Source organism: Callithrix jacchus, chromosome 4 (genome assembly GCF_049354715.1).
Source record: "Callithrix jacchus isolate 240 chromosome 4, calJac240_pri, whole genome shotgun sequence".
Lineage (NCBI taxonomy): Eukaryota > Metazoa > Chordata > Mammalia > Primates > Cebidae > Callithrix > Callithrix jacchus.
In genome coordinates, this window is record NC_133505.1 from 174,486,360 (window position 1) to 174,505,971 (window position 19,612).

Sequence of the window (19,612 nt, forward strand, 5' to 3'; positions counted from 1 at the left end):
ACTTTTTGTTTTTCCTTCAGCCCCACAAAAAGACTGTTTTCAAACCTTCGAAATTTTGCCAGTTTGCTGTTGAAAAATGGTATCTTACTATTAATATTGTCTGTTTTAAAGTTGTTTTGTTGTGACTGAGGTTGTTGATCTTTTTGTATATTTAAGGACAGATTTATCACCTTGTATACTGCCTGAAGGTTTTTTTGGGTCCCCATTTTTCTATTGGTTATTGGTTCTTAACAAATTTTAGAAACTCTATGTCTATTAAAGAGATTTTTTTTTTTTCTGTGATACAAGTTGGAAATTTTTTTTCTCCACTGTGTTAGTTGTCTTGGTACTTTACCTGTTGTGTGCTTTTTGAATTTTTTGTAATGTCAAAATTTTATATAGTCAAACTTATTGACATTTATTTAATTGATTTTGGATTTCAAGTCATGGTTCAGAAGCTTTTCCTTATTTCTAAGTTTTCACGAAATTTATCCTTTTTTTTCATGTTGTTTCTTTTTTGTATGCCTTGACCATTTGAAATTTATCTTAATGTACAGCGTGACGTACGGATCCAGTTTTCTCTTTGCTGTCTGTTTGTCCCAACACGTTTATGAAGAAGTTCATCTTTCCCACATTGATTTGAGACCCACCTAAAGGTCTAGACTTTTTCTTTCATTTATTTAGAGATTTCATACTTTTTTTAAACATCTAGTAGGCTGACCTTTCATATTTATAATTCTTTTCCTGGATTGTCATGGATTTCTTATTTTATTTCCTCACAGGAAATAAAATCTTTTAAATTAGCGTGTTTGGTTTTAGGAAAAAAAGAAAAATGCAACAAAAACCTCTATTTTTAGTTACTGTTTTCTTAAATTTACAAATTAAGTGTGTAACTTGATTTTTTTTTTCAGAAGAAAATAAGCAAAGGTTTTGTAAAGAGAAATCCTATTTTGAAAAACAAACTGTTTAATGATATTTAGTATAATTTGACTTCAAATTTGTGTTAATGTCCTTGATAACTATAATTTTATGTTGAAATCGAGTTCAGTTGACACAGTTTTCAAGGTAGTTATTCTAGCTTACTTAAGTGTTTGAAGTGACATGGAAGTCATCGATTAATCTTTTTAAAACTGTCATGAAAATGAATACAATTGTGATAAATTGTTTTCCATGTCCTTGACCATACTGATCTAGTTAATTGGACAGATGAACTACTTGTTGAAATGAGCCAAGCTGTCTCCTGCCTCCAGGAATACCAAGTAATAATGTTGGCAAATGTCTTCTTTCTTAAAAAAAATTTTGAAAATTATGTATCAAAAGATCAGTTTGATCCTACAAAATGAAGTAATAAATCTGGCCATATTGCTTAGTGAAAAAAGCAAGTGAGTTCCCAGGACCCACTCTTGCGTTAGTGACTAAAAGTTAAATCCTTGTGAATTGAACTTACTCTTGCAGTTCAGTCAGGTCCAGTTAGCTTTCTTATTTAATTTAAAATGAGGATTTCCACCTTAGCTGGCATTCATTGACTTTGAGAGTACTAGAATAGTCTGGTTTATTCTAGACAGTAGGAAGATAGCTTATACCTTTAACAACTGTAGTTGATTTTTCTCAGAGCTGGAATGACATTAGGAATTTTAGACTCCAGTACCACTTAGCTACACCAAATAGTGACCTGAATATTTAGACAAGGCATGTACTATTTTATTTAAACCCCTGTCTGGGGACTTCTCAGGATCATAGTGAATAATACAACACTTTTAGGGTCAACTTCTGCTTTAAGCAAATTGTGCTCACTTGTGATGCATCATTACTCTTCTGAGAGAAATGATAACTCATAGTACAGTAGTTCCACCTGTCCACTGGTTCACTTTCCGAGGTTTACAGTTAGCCAGGATAAACTGTGGTCAGAACATACTAAATGGAAAATCCAAAAATAAACAACTGATAAGTTTTGAATTGTGTGACAGTTTAAATAGTGTGATGAAATCTCTCGCTGTCTAGCTGTGTTCCACCCGATATGTCAATCATCCTTTTGCCATCATCTCCATGCTGTATATGCTGGCTGCCTGTTAGTCACTTATAGCCGTCTCATTTATAGGAATGACTGTCGTGCTATCACAGTTCTTATATTCAAGTAACACTTATTTTACTTACAGGCCACAAAATGCAAGAGGGGTGATGTTGACATAACTGTTTTAACTATTCTAATTTATTATTGTTGTTAATCTCTTACCGTGCCTAATTAACAAATTAAACTTCATTATAGCTATGTATGTATAGGGAAAAAACATAGTATATATAGAGCTTTGTACTTGCCATAGCAGACATCCTGTGAGGGTCTTGGAATATATTTCCTACAGGTGAGAGGAACTACAATACACATTATGGTTGGAAGGCTTTGAACTAGAAAAGTCAAGCATAATTTTTCATGTGCACACACTCTTAGGTACTGTTAAATTGGCAATTAAGTCTTACTCTAATTTACTATAGTATTTAGCTAGAAATTGGGTAATTAACTTTTGTAGAAAGAACTATAGGTCACTGGATAGCCATGTATCCAGTGAAAAAAGTAACAAATACTGATTAAATACGTAGTATCTACTATACTGTGCTAGATCCTTTGTGCATACTGTCTCATTTCATTCTTTGCTGTAACATGGAGAAGTTGGTATTATTATCTCCATTTTTATAGAAGAGATAACTGAGGCCGAATACCAGACAAGACTAAAACAGAAACTTTTAGCTAGTTTGTGAAAATGGACTGTTTTAATGTCATATATCAAGTAGTAGTTTAACCAGATATATTTATTAAGCCTGTTTTATGTTTGAGGGAAGTTGGGTCCATACAAGGAACTATTTATGAGCTTTTGTACATATTTGTAAAATTGTGCATGGTTTTGTTTTCACATATGGTGGCATATATTTATATATTTTAATGTGTAATTTTCAAAGTGTGACTTTGTAAGATGTTTATTACACAGTAAAAAGTTTGAAAGCAATGTTAACCTAGTTACTTCTACTCACACTGTAAAAAACTGAATGTAGCTATGCATGGAAATGTTTGCTATGATTATGGTAACATGGAAGAGGAAGCTGTCTTGAGGCTTAAAAGCTGTGTAATTCCGGCCGGGCGTGGTGGCTCAAGCCTGTAATCCCAGCACTTTGGGAGGCCGAGACGGGTGCATCATGAGGTCAAGAGATGGAGACCATCCTGGTCAACATGGTGAAACCCCGTCTCTACTAAAAATACAGAAAATTAGCTGGGCATGGTGGCGCGTGCCTGTAATCCCAGCTACTCGGGAGGCTGAGGCAGGAGAATTGCCTGAACCCAGGAGGCAGAGGTTACGGTGAGCCGAGATGCGCCATTGCACTCCAAGCCTGGGTAACAAGAGCGAAACTCTGTCTCAAAAAAAAAAAAAAAACTGTGTAATTCCATTCGTAGGAACCAACAGGGCTTACTAAATAGTGTTGTCATTTTCTGTGAGAGAGAGAAAGAGCAAGTGAGAGATTGGATGAGGGTGGGGATAATTGATATTATAGAGTGAGAGACAGGGTTACCAGGTTTGTAGATCAGGGAAGTGCATTAGTCATAATGTATCTGAACTGTATCAAGGTCTTCAAAAATGTCTTTCACCAGGTTATTGTGTTTAAGGACTGGATCTAAAATGATTAGATGAATTAGAAACCAGTTCATTAGTTGTACTAAGAGACTGTTGTTTAACAGATTATTGCCAAGTTGGATAATTGTTATTTGGTAAACTGACATGAAAATGACTTGGGTATTTTAATTCTACTGGAAACTCTTGTGAATCAACAATATTATGTGGTCACTAAAGAGCTGGTTTAATCTTCAGTTGCATTAATTACAGGTATCCTATGTAAAATTAGTGTACTTGCTGCTGGTCAGACCACATCTGGCGTTCTGTGATCAAGTCAGAATTATTTTAGGCTCAGAGGTTGGAACATGAAGGTGTTAGGAGAAGAAGTGATCATACAGGGTGTGGATTTGAAATTATGTCACAGAAGAACAGTTGAAGGAACTAGAAGTAGAATGTCATTCTGAAAATGTTCCAGACTTGTTCTAAATCCATGGTTTTCACCTGGGGCAATTTTGTTCCCCCAGGGGCCATATAAAACTGTCTGGCGACATTTTTGGTTATTACATCAGAGGGTGTGATGCTACTGGCACCTTCTGCATAGAGGCCAGGATGCTTGCAATTCTTGCAGTGCACAGGAGAGCCCCATAAGAAACAATGATTCAGCCCCGAATGTTAGTAGTGCCGAGGTTGAGAAACCCCTTTCTCAATCTAAATTGGTTTAACTGTGACCCATAGTAAGAAAAAAATTGTATTTTACCTTGCAGCCCAGGATGTACATAGGAATAACTGAATTTAAAATTTTGTGAGACAGTATCTTCCCTGTTTTCTTACCCCAGAGTGCATTGTACCAGATAGAAATCTTCTGCCCTAATCCATTTCATGGATTTTCACGACCATTCATTTTTGAAAAATGAGAAGTCATGGTTTGAATATAGGTCTAAATGGTACCAGTGAGTAAAACTAAGCCCAGTTGGTCAAAATGTGTGAGAAAGATTTGCTTTAAATAAAAGGCAGGACTTTCTAGCTAACTATCTGTACCAAGAAAGAATATATTGCTTGGCTGGATAGTGGGTTCCCTGTCACTGAATTTTTTTCAGGGAGTTCTTAAGTTGAAGTCTATGAGTATGATTCATGGAGTCTTTGAACGTGGATGAGAAGATTACATCTGTATTTTGAATAAATACGTTTTTATTAACCTCAGATGATAATGTAACATTTTCTTCTCTGGTGAATTTATACTTATATTATTTCAAAATCCGAGTTGTATGAACCTGAACCCACTCTAGATCTTCATAATATGTTAATAAAGAAGCACTTATATTACTACATCATAGATTTTACAAATATTTTAGTTGTGTTTTAATGTAGTCCTTTAAGAACCAACTCATAGCCTTCACAAGATGTCCAAACAGTATGTGGCAAAATCAGTTATACCTCTAGATGAGAGAGTTGGCTTTAGGGTTCTGTGTTATGTACATGTGTACAAATGCATTTAAAGATTGTGATTGAGTTATAAACATCTTTAATCACAGATGTGATCATTGCTCTTTTGTCATGTGAGTTTAAAATGTTTTTTAATTGATCATCTTTCAAATTCTCAGTGTATGTGTGTGTGGGTAGTTATTAAAAAATAGTTTAAAAATTTAAAGAGTACTGTAGGGAAAACCTTCACATTTTGATCCCCCTTCTTTAGTGCTGACTAAGAGTTTGGGTAGATTTCTAATTCCAGTGAAGTCTAGCAGCAAAGCACTGATTTAACTTGATGGGAAAGTTGGCAGAGTTATGGCTTACGAATGTGTAGCTGCTGTGAGGAGATGATTGTTAAGTAGTTAATGTTGGCAGTTATAACTGGGGCAATTTTAAAAGTATGTTGGCTTGTTGGTTTTCACAGCAGGCTGTGTTTTCTGGCAGAGAATTTTGTTTTATTTATAACATTTAGGTGTTTGGGTACTGGATGGATTTTTGTTAGAGTTCAAAAAAGGGAGATCTGTGCAGTTGTGTGCTTTCTCTCTGTTTTGTTGGTTTTTTTAAGTCTAGAAATGTTTTGTTCTTTGCTTGGAAGATGACCTTTTCCCACTTTCAGTGAACTTGGTCTTTCTCAGATTTGGTAAATAAGCATTAAGATATACTTCTAGTACAGTGGTTGGTTCATATTACACAGTGGTGCATTGCTATGTGTTAAGCTTATGCCTTTATTTTTAGACAAAAATTTAATGAAGTCATTTGATTTTGAAGACCAGATGCACATGTGAAGGTATAGACTCTTTTTCTAGAATCAGATTGTGTTTGCTAAGTTACTCTCAGTTGCTTGTATGTCAGTTTATGTTCCCAGCCACAGAATAATAGTGCGCTGTGGAAGTCCATCCTGTTACTATTCTCGTTTTATAGATGAGGAAACTGAGGTTACAGACAAAGCAAATTCGTTACATTTTTTTTAGAAAATTCTTTTGTGGTTGGAAAGATCAGAAAATTCTAAGGTAACATAATTAGTGCCAATAGAAAACTGGATTTTTCTAGGAGGGTTGTAGGAATGAAGATAGTGGGAGGGAAGGGCAAGGAAGGTTTCTTGGGAATGAATACAGTGGAAAGAATGTTAGCCTGGTGAAGACATTTTATGACTGTTCTTTTTTTTTCTTTTTCAAACGTTTCCAGGAGTACTATTTGTCTTGTAAAAGCTTTAGGTAATGAAATGCATTTCATTTCAAATAGTGTTCTTGAAGTACTAGTATTTAAAAACAGTGTTCATATAAAAGATTTCAAAATCCTTTTAACACCTTAATGTTAAGTAGGTCAAATGGCTATTGCCATCAGATTGATTGTTTTGTGTGCTAATAACTGGTGTGTGATGAAGACATCATTGTATTTTTTTTTAACCTTTGGATATATTTTGTAGACACCATCATAAGAAATAAATTTGTTGTGTGTGTGTAATAAAGTAGATAATCCATCAGTTTCCTCCATGGGGAATAGGAATTGGTGATCTATTTGAAGTTAGCATTGTTTTGCTACAGGCTAGGACATGGGTTTCATTTAAGGGCTAAAGATAGAAGAAAAGTAAATTGTGCATGGTTGACCTATTTCAGTTCTAGAATGAATGATTCTGATTAGCTTTATCAAAAGGAGGTTTAGGGTTGCCCTGGAGAATTTCTGCTGGCTTGGAGAATAAAGCCAGTTGATTGTCAGTTTTATTAATGAAATACTGATAGTTAAAAGAAAATCTCCATCTTTATTTCTTGTATTGACTCTTTAGTAATTTTACAATGTAGCTAGCTTGCCTGCCTGCCCATCTGCCCGCATGCACCAGCGTGCTGCACGCTCGCTTGTTCTCTCTCTCTCTCTCTTTCTTGTTTTGGATTATTGTATTCTTTTAATAAGTATAAAAAGAATTTTGTTTTGGAGTTGGCCTCCGTCAGTTTTTCCGTTGCAGTAATCATTGGTGATAATATTTCTCAGGGAAAAGTTTATATCAAGGTAAATATTTACCAAAGAAATTTGTTTTCCTGGAAGGAGAAATAACCATTAAGGAAAGGAAACATGATTATTGTATTTTTCCTTCCCTTTGAACTAAATTATTGAGACATACTGAGATGACCATTGTATGCTGACTGTACTGATAAAGTGATCATAGGCCGTTACCGTCTTACCTATTCTAAACAGAAACTTCTTTCTGAAAACATGCTGCTTGCAAGTAGGCTCTTCATTTAGGTATTGAGAACCTACAGCTGTGCTGTTTTTTTCTTTTTTTTTAGAAATCTTTCTTTGTAAAATTATAACTAGGTTGGCTGCAACATATTAGAATATTAATTCTGCCCTTGAGATTTTTATGGCAGTTTATTACAAATTTAAGTTTTGCTTTCCAGAGTTCTCATCAATTGAGAACAGACAACGATAGCTGGCAGAATTGGATCTTGTTATTGGGCATCTTGACTCAAATTTGTTTTTATTGTTAATGCAGAGCATTGTACTGGATTCTGAGGGAGGACCTAGAACAATGAATAAAAGAGGTTTCCTTGTCTCAGGAGAGCTATAAGTCTAGTGGGAGAGACTATGAAGAAGAAAACTTCTGATTGTTTAGCACTTCCCTGTGTGTCAGGTAACATGAGTTGCTTTATATATTTTGTTTAATCCTCAAAACAAGCTTGTTGTTTTCATTTTATAAATGTAGAGATTTGAGTTCACATAGACTTTAAATAATTCACTCAAGGATACGTCTGTTGTGTTGAAATGTGAACCTGTACATGTCCTGCTGCAATCCCCTAGATGTTTTCGCTGCACTCTAGGGCAGACGGGTGTCTAGACATGGTAGAGGAGGTTGATGAGGCACTGTGTGGGGCGTGAGCTGCCTTGGAGCAGTAAGAATTCTTGTATTTGAGTGCCAGGCCTGTCTAGGGAGGTGATGGTCTCAAGTCACTAACGATTTCTTATTCAGCCATTATTCGTTTGTTCTGGAACATCTCTTGTGCCTGTTGTACGATCAAAGAAAAATAATTAGTGTCAAACTCCCAGCAGAGCATGGTGATATAGGTTCAGGTCTGGGGCCAGTTAATGCTGGCTGCACCTCAGCCCTGCTGCCGTGCAAGCTATGTGATGGTGGCCAGCGTACATCACTTATTTGGACCTCCCCTCCTCTTCCTTCCCCTCCTTGCCTCTTTTCACCCCTCCCTTTCTCTCATATCCAATTTCAGGTTTAGGAACTTGATTTTATCCATTTTACTACTTTTGATAAGATTCTGTGGACTTACTCACGCCAGCCAAACGTGATTGGCAGAATAATTGAGCAGAATGTTTATTTATTAAGGGAATATTCTGGTAACAGATATTAATACATTCTTGTGTGATGTCGAGCTAAATTAATAGTTATTTATTAACATTTATTTACTGCAAATAAAATAAAGTCAGACGTTTTCCTAGGCTTTGTTTAGGCTTGGTAGAACCGGGAACGCTGTTTCCAGGAATGCTCTTACTTCTCTGTAGACAGGAATGCTACTGCTTCATGAACACACCAGTATCTCCTTACTCCTTGGCTTTCTTTTTTTCTCTCTCTCTCTTACCTCTTAACATTTTATGTAAGGAAAGTAGCTGGGCCACATTGGTAATAAAGATTTTATGTTTGCAGTTTCCTTTTTTACAATTAAGGGCAGTAATTTATATGTAAGGAATTTTTATGAGGGTGACTAAGTGGATTCTCCTCTTTTCCCTGTTTGTCTTTATCAGTTCATTCTGGATTCAGAATGAATTTATCAGTTGATTTGTGTTGCTGATGTTAATGGGCATTCCCTCACACCCTTGCCAGCCACAGATGATGATTCTGTTTTTCTTTTGGTTCTTTAATATCTGGTAATTTGGAATTATTTATTGATAATTCTCAGGGAAACTGATGGTTTTATATTTCTTGTCGTCCTTTGGTACATCTTTCCCATTTGATTATAATCACAACTAATATAAAACTATTTTGTTAGCAAAATGATTACTACTCAGATTAATTCCTTTTTTGGTTTAACTAATTAATTAGTTAATTGGTTTAATTAATTCCTTTCTTGTATAAGCATGAGCTTTTTGAGAAGCCTGGGGGTAATTTTGCCAATCAATGTTTTTGAGACTTAGGTTTAGTATAAAGATGGTTTTCAGGGTGGTAGTGTGAAAGTATTGGAATCCTGGGGTAAAAATACGGCTCTCATGATACAATCTTAGATTTATATTAGTAAATTTGTATAGTAATTTTTGTTTTCTAAAGTGCTGTTTTAGGAGCCCATGGAAAGGGGTTGTGGAAGATACTTGAATGATTCCAAGAGGTAGAACCAGCAGATACAGGGAGAACGCAGGTGAAGCAAAGCTGGGGAGACAGTGCATAGGTGTGGTCAGATTTCAGATTCGCAGATCAGAGATGCTGAAGTGTATGATGTCAGTATTCCCAAATCTGAAAATACTCAAAATCCAAAATAAATCTGGTCCCAAGCATTTTGAATAAGGGATTCCCAACCTGTATTCCATTTCTCCTATTTTTCTTCGAATAAATGTTTGTTAGTTGATACTTACTAGTCAGAAAGAGGCTGGTGGACTGGGGAAGAGTAAAGAAAGGCTTTGTTCTGTGTGATGGGCTTTGAGGACGGCAGTAATGGTTTGACTTTTGAGAGAATGAAAGCCAATAAAACGGAAACCCAAGGAATGATGTGTTCTGGTGTAGTTTAACAGGACTTTGGCTGGATTCTGGATGTATTTTGATGGATTAGATGTGGAAGGTGAAAGAACCAAGGATGACTTTAGTTAAACAACTGAGGCTTTAATCTTGCTTGAGATAGTAAAAGTGACCTCGGAGTTAGAACTCTTCTTTGAAATTTGTGTTGGGCGTTGGGTGTTTTCTGTGTGCAAGGAGATACGGGAAAGGACATCCACAGTTGTGAGCATCAGCCCACATTGCAGTAGATGATACCTGTGGTGGGGATACCTTTGGCTGGAATGCCAATGTGCTTTTTCTCTAGAAGTAAGATTTTGAGACCAATCTAAAATGCATTCATTGATTATGGGCAAGTAGTTCATATAGAAAATTACAATTATTAATTTGGTGCAAAAGTAATTGCAGTTTTTGCCATTGAAAATAGCAGCAAAACCCACAATTTTGTACCAACACATTCAAAAGTTAAGAGTTTTCGTTTATTCACATTAGTGGTTGGGACTAATATTTTCCTCTTGCTTTTTAAGAAGAGTTCGTTCATTGAGGCTTTTGACTCTTGGAGCTGGAAAGGGAGTCGGGGCAGCACAGGCATGGACTTTGGAGTCTGGTGGATCTGGGTTTTAACTCTGGATCTGCCACTTACCAGCTCGAGCGCTGAACTCAACTCTGTGAATCTGGACCACCAGATCTTGAAATAGGGTTAAATAATAGTATGTGTTGAGCTGCAGGCTTATACATATTGCATGTCACGTGTGCCTAACACTTGCCGAGGACTCAGTAGATGTTAGCTGTTGATAGCATCATCTTCTGACAGCCATGATTTCATACATGAGACAGGTGAGGCAAAGAGAAGTTGTAAGTAACTTGTTCAAAGTCAGAAATGAAACTTGAAGACTAAAAACCCATCTCTCTAAGTTAGTCTCAGCTGTTTATGATAAAGAAGCATTTTTTAAGAAGTGATGAACAGCCTTTCTCATTTATTATTACAATCAGTTAATCTCTTCAGAGTGTTGTTTTCCAAAAATGTACTATTTTGTTTTCTTTTAGGATTTGGAGTTCCATGGAGTGATGAGATTTTATTTTCAAGATAAGGCTGCTGGAAACTTTGCAACAAAATGTATTCGGGTCTCTAGTACTGCCACCACTCAAGATGTAATCGAAACACTCGCAGAGAAATTTCGACCTGATATGCGAATGCTGTCCTCTCCCAAGTATTCACTCTATGAAGTGCACGTCAGCGGAGGTCAGTGTATATGGGCGGGGTTTGGTAGAGGCATGACCTGATGTGTGAAGAGATGGCTTGTCCAGGGGCATTGTGGTCTTGTCACAGGTTTACTGCTCATCTCCCTCTTTCTTTTCTTTTTTGGGGGTAGGAGAGTAATTTGGCAGGCTGAGAAAACTGTTTTATGTCTGGGAATTGTTCTCATAAATTCCTGGTACAGACATCTGTTGGAAGTTAAAATGAATATATTAATTTTGCGTATGCTTATTTCTCCAAAGTAGCATTACATCTATCCAGCATATCTCGGTGTCACATACGTTGTATGGTATGCAACCTGCTTTTTGAGAATGTTTATGTGGCTTATATATAGATTATGATATTATGATTGTAACACAGTTAATTGTTATATGGGTATGAGTCATCAATCCTGCTGTAATATTTTTGCCTTCTGACACAATACATTTTCATTATTCTTTGGGAATAATTTAGAGTATCCTAGGGAAACCTTACGTATTTTGTAATTTCTGCTTGTGTTAACATTAGAAATTTCTGAAAATATCTTATATAGCTATATCAAATGACAACTAAAGTTGGACTGATTAAGAAATTGGAAATTTGGGTGAGTGCTATGGCTTATGCCTGTAATGCTAGCACTTAGTGAGGCCAAGATGGGAGGATTGTTTGAGGCAACATAGCTAGACCTATCTCCACAAAAAAATTTTTAAAATAAGTTAGCTGGGCATGATACCAAGTCCCAGCTACTTGGTAGGCTGAGGCAGGAGGATCACTTGAGCTCAGGAGTTTGAGGCTGCAGTGAGTTATTATCATGGCACTGCACTTCACCTGGGGTGACAGAGCGAGACCTTGTCTCTAAAAAAATTAATAAAAAGAAAGGTAGAAATTGGAAAAAATTTTCATTGGTGCTTTAGAAATGTTGAGTAACCTGTTTAAATAAAATACAAATGACAATTGGTGCAGCAAATAAAGGATTTATGTATATCACAAACCTAATTTGAGTACCTCTTGAGTTTTATCCACAGATCTTTTTTGAATGCTTTTTAACTTAAAAATACTGCTTTCTTCGTGCATGTAAAAGTAGACTAAAGTGTTTGTAATGTGTGGGATTTTCAGGAGTGACTAAATCTTTTTTTCCTCAGTAGTATCTAAGTCAGATCATTTTTGTTGTTATTGTTGGTTTACTTTTTTTTTTATTTTTAAGGTTATGAGGATATTACCTTCATCATTAGTACCAAAACTAAATTTGACAATACAGAGTGTTCTCAATTTTGGGTGATTTTTCTGAAACTGAGTTTTTTCTTTACCTTAGAATCCTTGTAAATAGGTTATAAAGAAGAATAAAATATCTCTGGCTTCCACCTTTTTTCTTTTCTGTCTCTGCTGTTTGGTTAGTTGAATATTAACAAGTATGAAGTCTTTGAATGATATGTAAGATTGGAATTTGAGATTTAAAAATTGGATTTTTTTTTTTTTTTTTTTTTAAAGAAAGAAAGGGGTAAAAACAAAAAGATGGTTAAAGAAGAAGGAAACAGTGTCTTCCCCACTCCCTCAGGTACCCTTCCACACCTTTGGGCTTGAAGTGCTGGTGTTTCACTAGTGCCTCAGGTGTGAGTAAAGCCCTAGCATGCAGGTGTTCAGTCTTTTTTGGGTTACAGAACCCTTAGTGTCTCAGTAATAGTTTAATAATGGTACCACTAAGTCAAAGGAAATGCCTAACAGTCCATTTCATTATGTAGTTAGATTCAGACAGGTCAGTAAATATTTAATGGTGAACAGTTTGGTAGATGTTTGAGAAAATAGTACACATAAAATGATAGGAAAACTAAAGCTTTCATTTCATTCTTAATCCCAGCTGCTCCCTGGTGAGACATTTGTGCCTCTTGGGCCTTTCTGAGCTCCCTCAAACCCCAGGAGCCTTTACTTCTTGTCCTTGTTAATTTTCAGGCCATGCTGCCTGTTTTTTACAGTGTTATGCAAACCCAGCTTTGTATGTATGTGTGTGACACCAACAGAAGAGATGCTGTGCAGTCTGCTGTGGTCCAGGAGCCACTGGAACCAGTTCTTTTGGTGTTTAGCAGATGCAGCTTGTTTCTCTTGAATATTTGAATGCTTCTCTGTGCCCTGCGATCCTCTCACCATGTTTGCGTACCGCAGCCCTAGTGGGCTAAAGCCCCAGCCCCAAACCGGCGTCAGCCACCAGGGAGGCCCCACATTTACCCTTTTTGTATACTACAGGTCTTTGTGTGAATTCAGTAGGGAACATAAAAAAGGATCATGCCACTTAAAAACGTGTATGAAACCACTAAGGCAGCAGAGATCTTAAATACATAAAGATAAGTAGGACCCAGTGCCTTCTTTACCTTCAGTGCTTACTCACACGCGCTTTAGAATATCTCAGACTCCTCCTTGCTTTGCTTTTATGATTTATGCATAGTCATTAATGTTAGTTCTCTAAAAGTTGCATTCAGAAGGATTTTCATCTAGTATAAATTTTGCAACAAGAAAAATTTGGTAAGTTTGGTTTATGGAAGGAATTCAGACTTACTGTTCTATCCCTAATTTGTTACCCTGGTTTTCGTTTCTTATATTTTCAGTTGATAAAATAATTATCTAAAATTTTTTATTTCTGTATTTTGATAACTAGCCTTACTGTTATTTCCATCACACAATAATTCTTTAGCCAATCTCACAGACTCCTATTTTTAACAGCCTCATTTTAGCATATCCTATATGTAATTACCTGGATAATCTTTGTCAACACTCTTAGCAGATGATAGTACTGTTAATATCGTCGTTGTCATCATTATGGTGTCATTTTTATGGTGGTAGTGGTAAACTGATCATTTAAAATTTAAACTTTTGGCATAGGATTGAAAGCGCTTTTTGAAGCTAACAGTTCTCTTTCCCTGCATGAGACTGTAGTAAGACACCTTGTGCCCTCACCATGCTGTTCCTGCCTATCTTTCTGACAGTTTCTGGAACAACTTCTTGTTGAAAGATGCCCAGAGACTATGTGACCAGGTCACATAGTCTCTGGGCGTCTTTTCCTTGAATAATCTAACCAGAAGTGATCCTTTGTACTGCCTCAACTAGTGTTTTTATTGTAATACATATCTGTAAAAGGCTCATTAAAATAAACACATTTAAAACTAGAATCAAAGCTGGACTTGGTAGCATGTACCTATAGTCCCAAGTACCCAAGAGGCTGAGATCAGAGGGCTACCTAAATTCAGGAGTTTGAAACCAGCCTGGATGGCATAGTGAGACCCTCATCTAGAATCAGATTTTATAGTAAATGGTGACAACGTTTGAAGACCTTTGTTTGAAAAATAAAGTCTATCTCATATTTATCACTTATTGCTTCAAATATGGACTAATTGACAAAACAAAGACTTAGTCTTCCTTGACTTTCCGTGACATGATTATGAAGAGCTCTTTGGGTTCAGGACTTGAACCAGTATTTCTTAGAACCTCTTCCAGTCCTTGGAAGATCAGATCTTTCTCTTGTAAGGAGTCTATGTTCTCATCCTTATCAGCTGATCCTCACTTATCACTGGCTAAGTTTGTGCTTGATGCAGTTTTTAATATCGCTTTCATCATCATTGTGGCAATCTTTTTTTTCCACCAGGACAGATTCTCACTTTGTCATCCAGGGTAGAGTGTAGCAGTACCACCAAAGCTCACTGCAGCCTCAACCTCCTGGACTTGTGGTTCTCCCACCTCAGCCCTGCAAGCACACACCACCACATCTGGCTAATTATTGTTATTTCTATTTCTCCTCCTCCTCCCCCTCCCCTCCCTCCTCCTCCCTCCTCCCCTCCTTTCCCTCCTCCCCCCTTCCTCCTTCTCCTCTCTCCCTTCCTCCTCCCCATCCTACCTCCTTCCTCCTCCTCCTCCTCCTCCTCCTCCCCCATCCTCCCTCCTTCCTCCTCTTCCCCCCCCTCCATCCTTCCCCTCCTCCTTCCTCCTCCCTCCTCTCCTCTCCTCTCCTTCCTCTTCATCCTTCTTCTTCTTTCTTCTCCTCCTTCTCCTTTGCCTCTTTCTCTTTCTCCTCCTCCTCCTCCTCCTTCTTTCTTTTCTTTTTCTTTTTATTTTTTCATGGAGATGAGGTCTTCTCGCCATGTTGTCCAAGCTGGTTTCAAACTCCTGAGTTCAATTGATCCACCCACCTAGGCTTCCCAAAGTGTTGATACTCCCACCCAGCATCCTGCAGTCTTGACCCTTTCTGCAAGGTGTAGAATTCCAGTTTGCAGTTTGTGTGACAGGGTACTGTCACGTGGATTCTGACCATGGGGTGATGTGACTAATGGGGTGCGGGTAGTGGGCAGCGCTGGACAGCAGGGAGCAATATTTGGATAGGGAGTCAGTGATTTTATTTTATGGTGAATTTTGCTTTTCTTACTCAACCCTGAAAGTGCTGGGTCTTGTGTTACTGATATTCAGGTTACCTAGCAATCCTGTAACGGATGTTTCTGAAATAAGCATTTCTAAAAAAGCTCACATTCTGCCAGATTGTACACTAAAAGGTAGGGACTTTAAGATAAAGAAACATTAGGCTAGGTCACTTATTACCTGTTTAAATTTGTAATGGTGGCTCAAAGAAAAGTTGAAGGTTTGAGCAGAGTGAATGGATTTCTCGGAGTGACGAGGATTTCTATGGAATGTAGCCTGACTTGTGTGTGGGGCTTACAGCCTCAGATCTGTTGCCACCTCCTGCTTCCTTAGTCCTTTCCACCCTGGGATGGGTGTCTTGGCCAGTAGGAGCAGGCCCAGCCTTCAGTGCTGCCTTCTTTCCACAACTTCCAGCAGCTGTAGGCCTCTGTGAGGTGGTCAGGCTGTGTGAGGCTTTCACGAGACCCTCTGTGGAGTACCATGTTCCTGATAAGTGTGTTAAGATTGCTTGGGATGCTTGCTAATGAAAGAAGTAATATGCCAAACAGTACTGTACATAAGAAATAGTCATGGTAACTTTAAGGTGGAAGGAGAGGTAAGTGTTGAAATGGGCAAATTATGGAGACAAGGATCAGATGGACAGAGGAAGGAAGAATAGTGCAGTCATCACTTCCAAGACTGATGGGGGCTGCTGCCATCACGTGCGTAGGGTATAACATCAATGTGGTGAGAACAATCAGTGACACTTCTATGTGGTATTAACATTATAGCCTTATTTTCCAGTTGCATAGGAGATAATTTGGTTTATAGAAATAAGCTTATAGCAAAACCATGTATACTTTTTTTTTATTATTTCATGTATATTTCTCTTATTTTCCCAGTTAGATCTAGATGATGTTATTGCCCCTGTTTATTGTCTGGCACTGGATATGTGGTAATAAACATATAGTAGCAACAAAATATTGAATTAATTAAAACCAATGATTTTACATTTCAAACAGTGCATTTTAGTCTGCACATAGGTACTTTATAAAATTAAATGTGTGTCAGAATGCTGTATTAGTACCATGAAATAACCATAGCTTATTCTTTTTTTCGTTTCATGTTTTGAAGAAGAAAGAAGATTGGATATAGATGAGAAACCTCTAGTTGTACAATTAAATTGGAACAAAGATGATCGGGAAGGCAGATTTGTGCTTAAGAATGAGAATGATGCCATTCCTCCTAAGGTGGGGACCCTCAGTATTTTATGCCAGTCTTGGTCCAGGGCCAGGTCTGGCTGATAAACAGGAGACTGTTTTGTTACGGGAGTTCCTTCTCCTTTTTGCTTCTCTTTTTAAATTCTTTTACCCTCCTCCCAGAAAATAATTTAAAAGAAGCCTTTTTCTCCCTACTTCATCCTTTATCTCAACTAATAATTCCAGATATTGTTGCTTACCTTTTCAAAGAATAATTATGTAAACTAACCGTGAGATTTAATGATCAGGTGATCAGCCTCAGCTTTTTTTGTCAAAAATATAAAATCAGAATTGTTCTAATAAGGATCAAAAGGAAAAATAAAGGTTTTATATCTCTTTATGTGTAAACTTTAAGATGCAACTTTGGCTCGTTTAAAACCTTTTCGTAATATGCGCAGGGTTAGGAATTAGTAAACATTCTTGAATGACGGAATAGGATAATTCTAAAGCTTTCTAGGTAGGATATTTGGAATTTTGTGCTGCTGTTCTTATTTTGTGCTAAATCAAGTAGCATCTTACACAAGAATTCGTTACAGACAAGTGATAGCAAATGCAAAGGTTAAGAATATTTTACGAAAATTCTTCCATTTAATTCCCTCCCTCCCACCCAAAAAACTGTTGTGAATCAGTTTTAGCAGCAGACAGTTTTCATTTTGTGTGATTGTTCCATTTTGAAGGGTCATGGATATGTACAAAATGTATGGTTGACCTTGTTGCTGTGCTTAGTGATGTGCTATAGTTGCAACAAATACAAAAAATGTTAAGAAGGCCTGTCCATTGTTCTGCTATGCGTGTGCTATTTCATTTCTGCTCCACACTTTCAGCTCATGTTGTTTCAGGCTGTATATTTTGCTGTACACCACAAATCCTCATTGACATGTATTGGAACCCTAAGACCAGTGCAGTGCTCTGAGCGTCTGTGAGTCAGACGGCAGTGCTCGCGGTGCTCTGAGCGTCTGTGAGTCAGACGGCAGTGCTCGCGGTGCTCTGAGTGTCTGTTAGTCAGACGGCAGTGCTCGCGTTGCTCTGAGCGTCTGTGAGTCAGACGGCAGGGCTCACATTCTTTTCTCCCTTCACTTACAAAGCAGGAGGCAGTTTTCCTTCTCTTTCCAATAACCATTCTTTAACTTATTTTTCTTAAGTTATTTTCTTATTAAGTTATCCGTAAAAATAATGTATCTCTGTCATCTGCTAGTAGGCCACTGTTTGAGGTTAAAATACAGATTAAAAAGCAAGCAAATAAATCAGATCTGTAAACAAAGTTAGATATTTTTTCACAAACATGATACTTAAAGCCGTTTCATGAAAGCCAATATATTATGGCTACTGTTAACATTTCCCTTAAAGTTAAAGAAAAACTACTATAAATGATTTATTTATCTATTATTCACTCTTTATTTTTATAATTTTATTAGGTTTCTTTTATTCAAGTTATTTTATGTAAATTACTTAGAGTTTTATTTACTGAAAATCAGATTTCACGATTTCTACCCAGTTTTCTTCCTGGCCTTGATTTTTGCTCCTAAATAAGCTTGTTTGCTTGTTAGTTTTAAAATGAAGTAAAATACAGATTCAGGGAAATGTACATATCTTGAGTGTACAGTTCAATTGATTTTGATAAATACACCCATGTAACTGTCAGCTGAATGGAGAAAGAACATTACCATTCTCTAGACCTTCCTTTGTTTCAGTAGCTTTGCTCACCTGTTCCACAGCACGTGAGATGAAGTTAGCTAAGCCGTAGGCAATTTTACTGATTCTGTGTAGTGGTCATTATGGTGATAATGTTACTTTTATCAGAAGGCTCAAAGTAATGGACCTGAAAAGCAGGAAAAAGAAGGAGTTATCCAGAACTTCAAGAGAACTCTCTCAAAGAAAGAAAAGAAGGAAAAAAAGAAGAGAGAAAAAGAGGCGTTGCGACAGGCATCTGATAAAGATGATAGGCCTTTCCAAGGGGAGGACGTGTAAGTCAACTTTGGAAGTATTTCTCTTTGTGCTCCAAACCAGATGTTTTTATTGCACCAAAATTGTTAAATTTTCAGATAAATTATGAAAAGGATGAGTATCAGTCAGGAAATGTATTTGGGTATACTCCCAGTTCTTCTGTGTGGAGGGAGGATTGGATGTCTTACCTAAGCAGGGTTCATTGTTGGCAGTGCCTGTCTCGCTATGCTTGGGAAGAGTCTGTGCACCACAATCTTGCTAATCTTAAATAAGAAAACTGGTTAGCATTACTATTTCTCTTCTTCATCTTCAGCTGGGGTCTTCCCTGTTTCTGTGGTTTTGGCCAGGAGGCAGCAGCTGTCTCTTCTCTTCTGTACCTCAGCTATACTTAATGCCTTGTCAGAGGCTGACGGGGTGAAAAGATTTTCCCTTTGAAGCTTCAGATCACCATCTAGTTCCCTCCATTCCCACCTCCCATTTCTTATTTTGTCACAGCAGTCCCATTGTAGATAGTTACCTGTTTAAGTATTTCAGGGTCTGACACAGAGCTGAGGGAATAAGGGAAATCATTGCATTCTCACTATAACAGAAAGGGACATTAGGAGAAACTAGACTTTCCCCTTAATATGGAGTTTCTAGTTCCTGTTTTCACCCTCAGCAGTTTTTGGTTGTGTAGTTAGTGCATTTGGCGGCCATGTGCCTATTCTTAGGCAGCTGGCTGTTGCCTTGGTATTGACTGCATGGTATTCTATTGATTACTTTTCCATAAATGAGGTAATGTGCATTCATTTTAGAAAGTCAGAATATACAGATTTACCAAAAAGGGGAAATAACTCACCTGTCATCACGTGAACCCAAAGAAAATCATAATATAGTTTTTTTCCTCTGTAAATTTTTCTATTTCATATGCTTGTCTGGAGAGGCTTTAAACAGAAATGTAACCACAGTCTCATCAACTGGATTTTCACTTGATATTTTTTCCACTAAGATATTTATATTTCACGAAAACATTTTAAAATGATGGTACAGTATTCTGTTACATAGTTGT

The 19,612-nt window shown here is 37.2% G+C and overlaps 1 protein-coding gene across 41 annotated transcripts in view; it reads left to right on the plus strand.

Moving 5' to 3' along the window:
• The window catches only part of AFDN (afadin, adherens junction formation factor), a 141,277-nt gene that overhangs the window by 24,693 nt on the left and 96,972 nt on the right, over positions 1-19,612 (plus strand). For 30 of the 41 annotated variants that reach the window (XM_054254626.2, XM_035297180.3, XM_035297194.3 and 27 more), the window contains exons 2-4: positions 10,798-10,993; positions 16,496-16,611; positions 18,421-18,584. In XM_054254626.2, coding sequence (XP_054110601.2) covers positions 10,798-10,993; positions 16,496-16,611; positions 18,421-18,584 — 476 coding nt within the window. The remainder of the gene's footprint in view (positions 1-10,797; positions 10,994-16,495; positions 16,612-18,420; positions 18,585-19,612) is intronic. The other 11 variants (XM_054254628.2, XM_054254639.2, XM_035297198.3 and 8 more) reach the window with 3 other exon arrangements.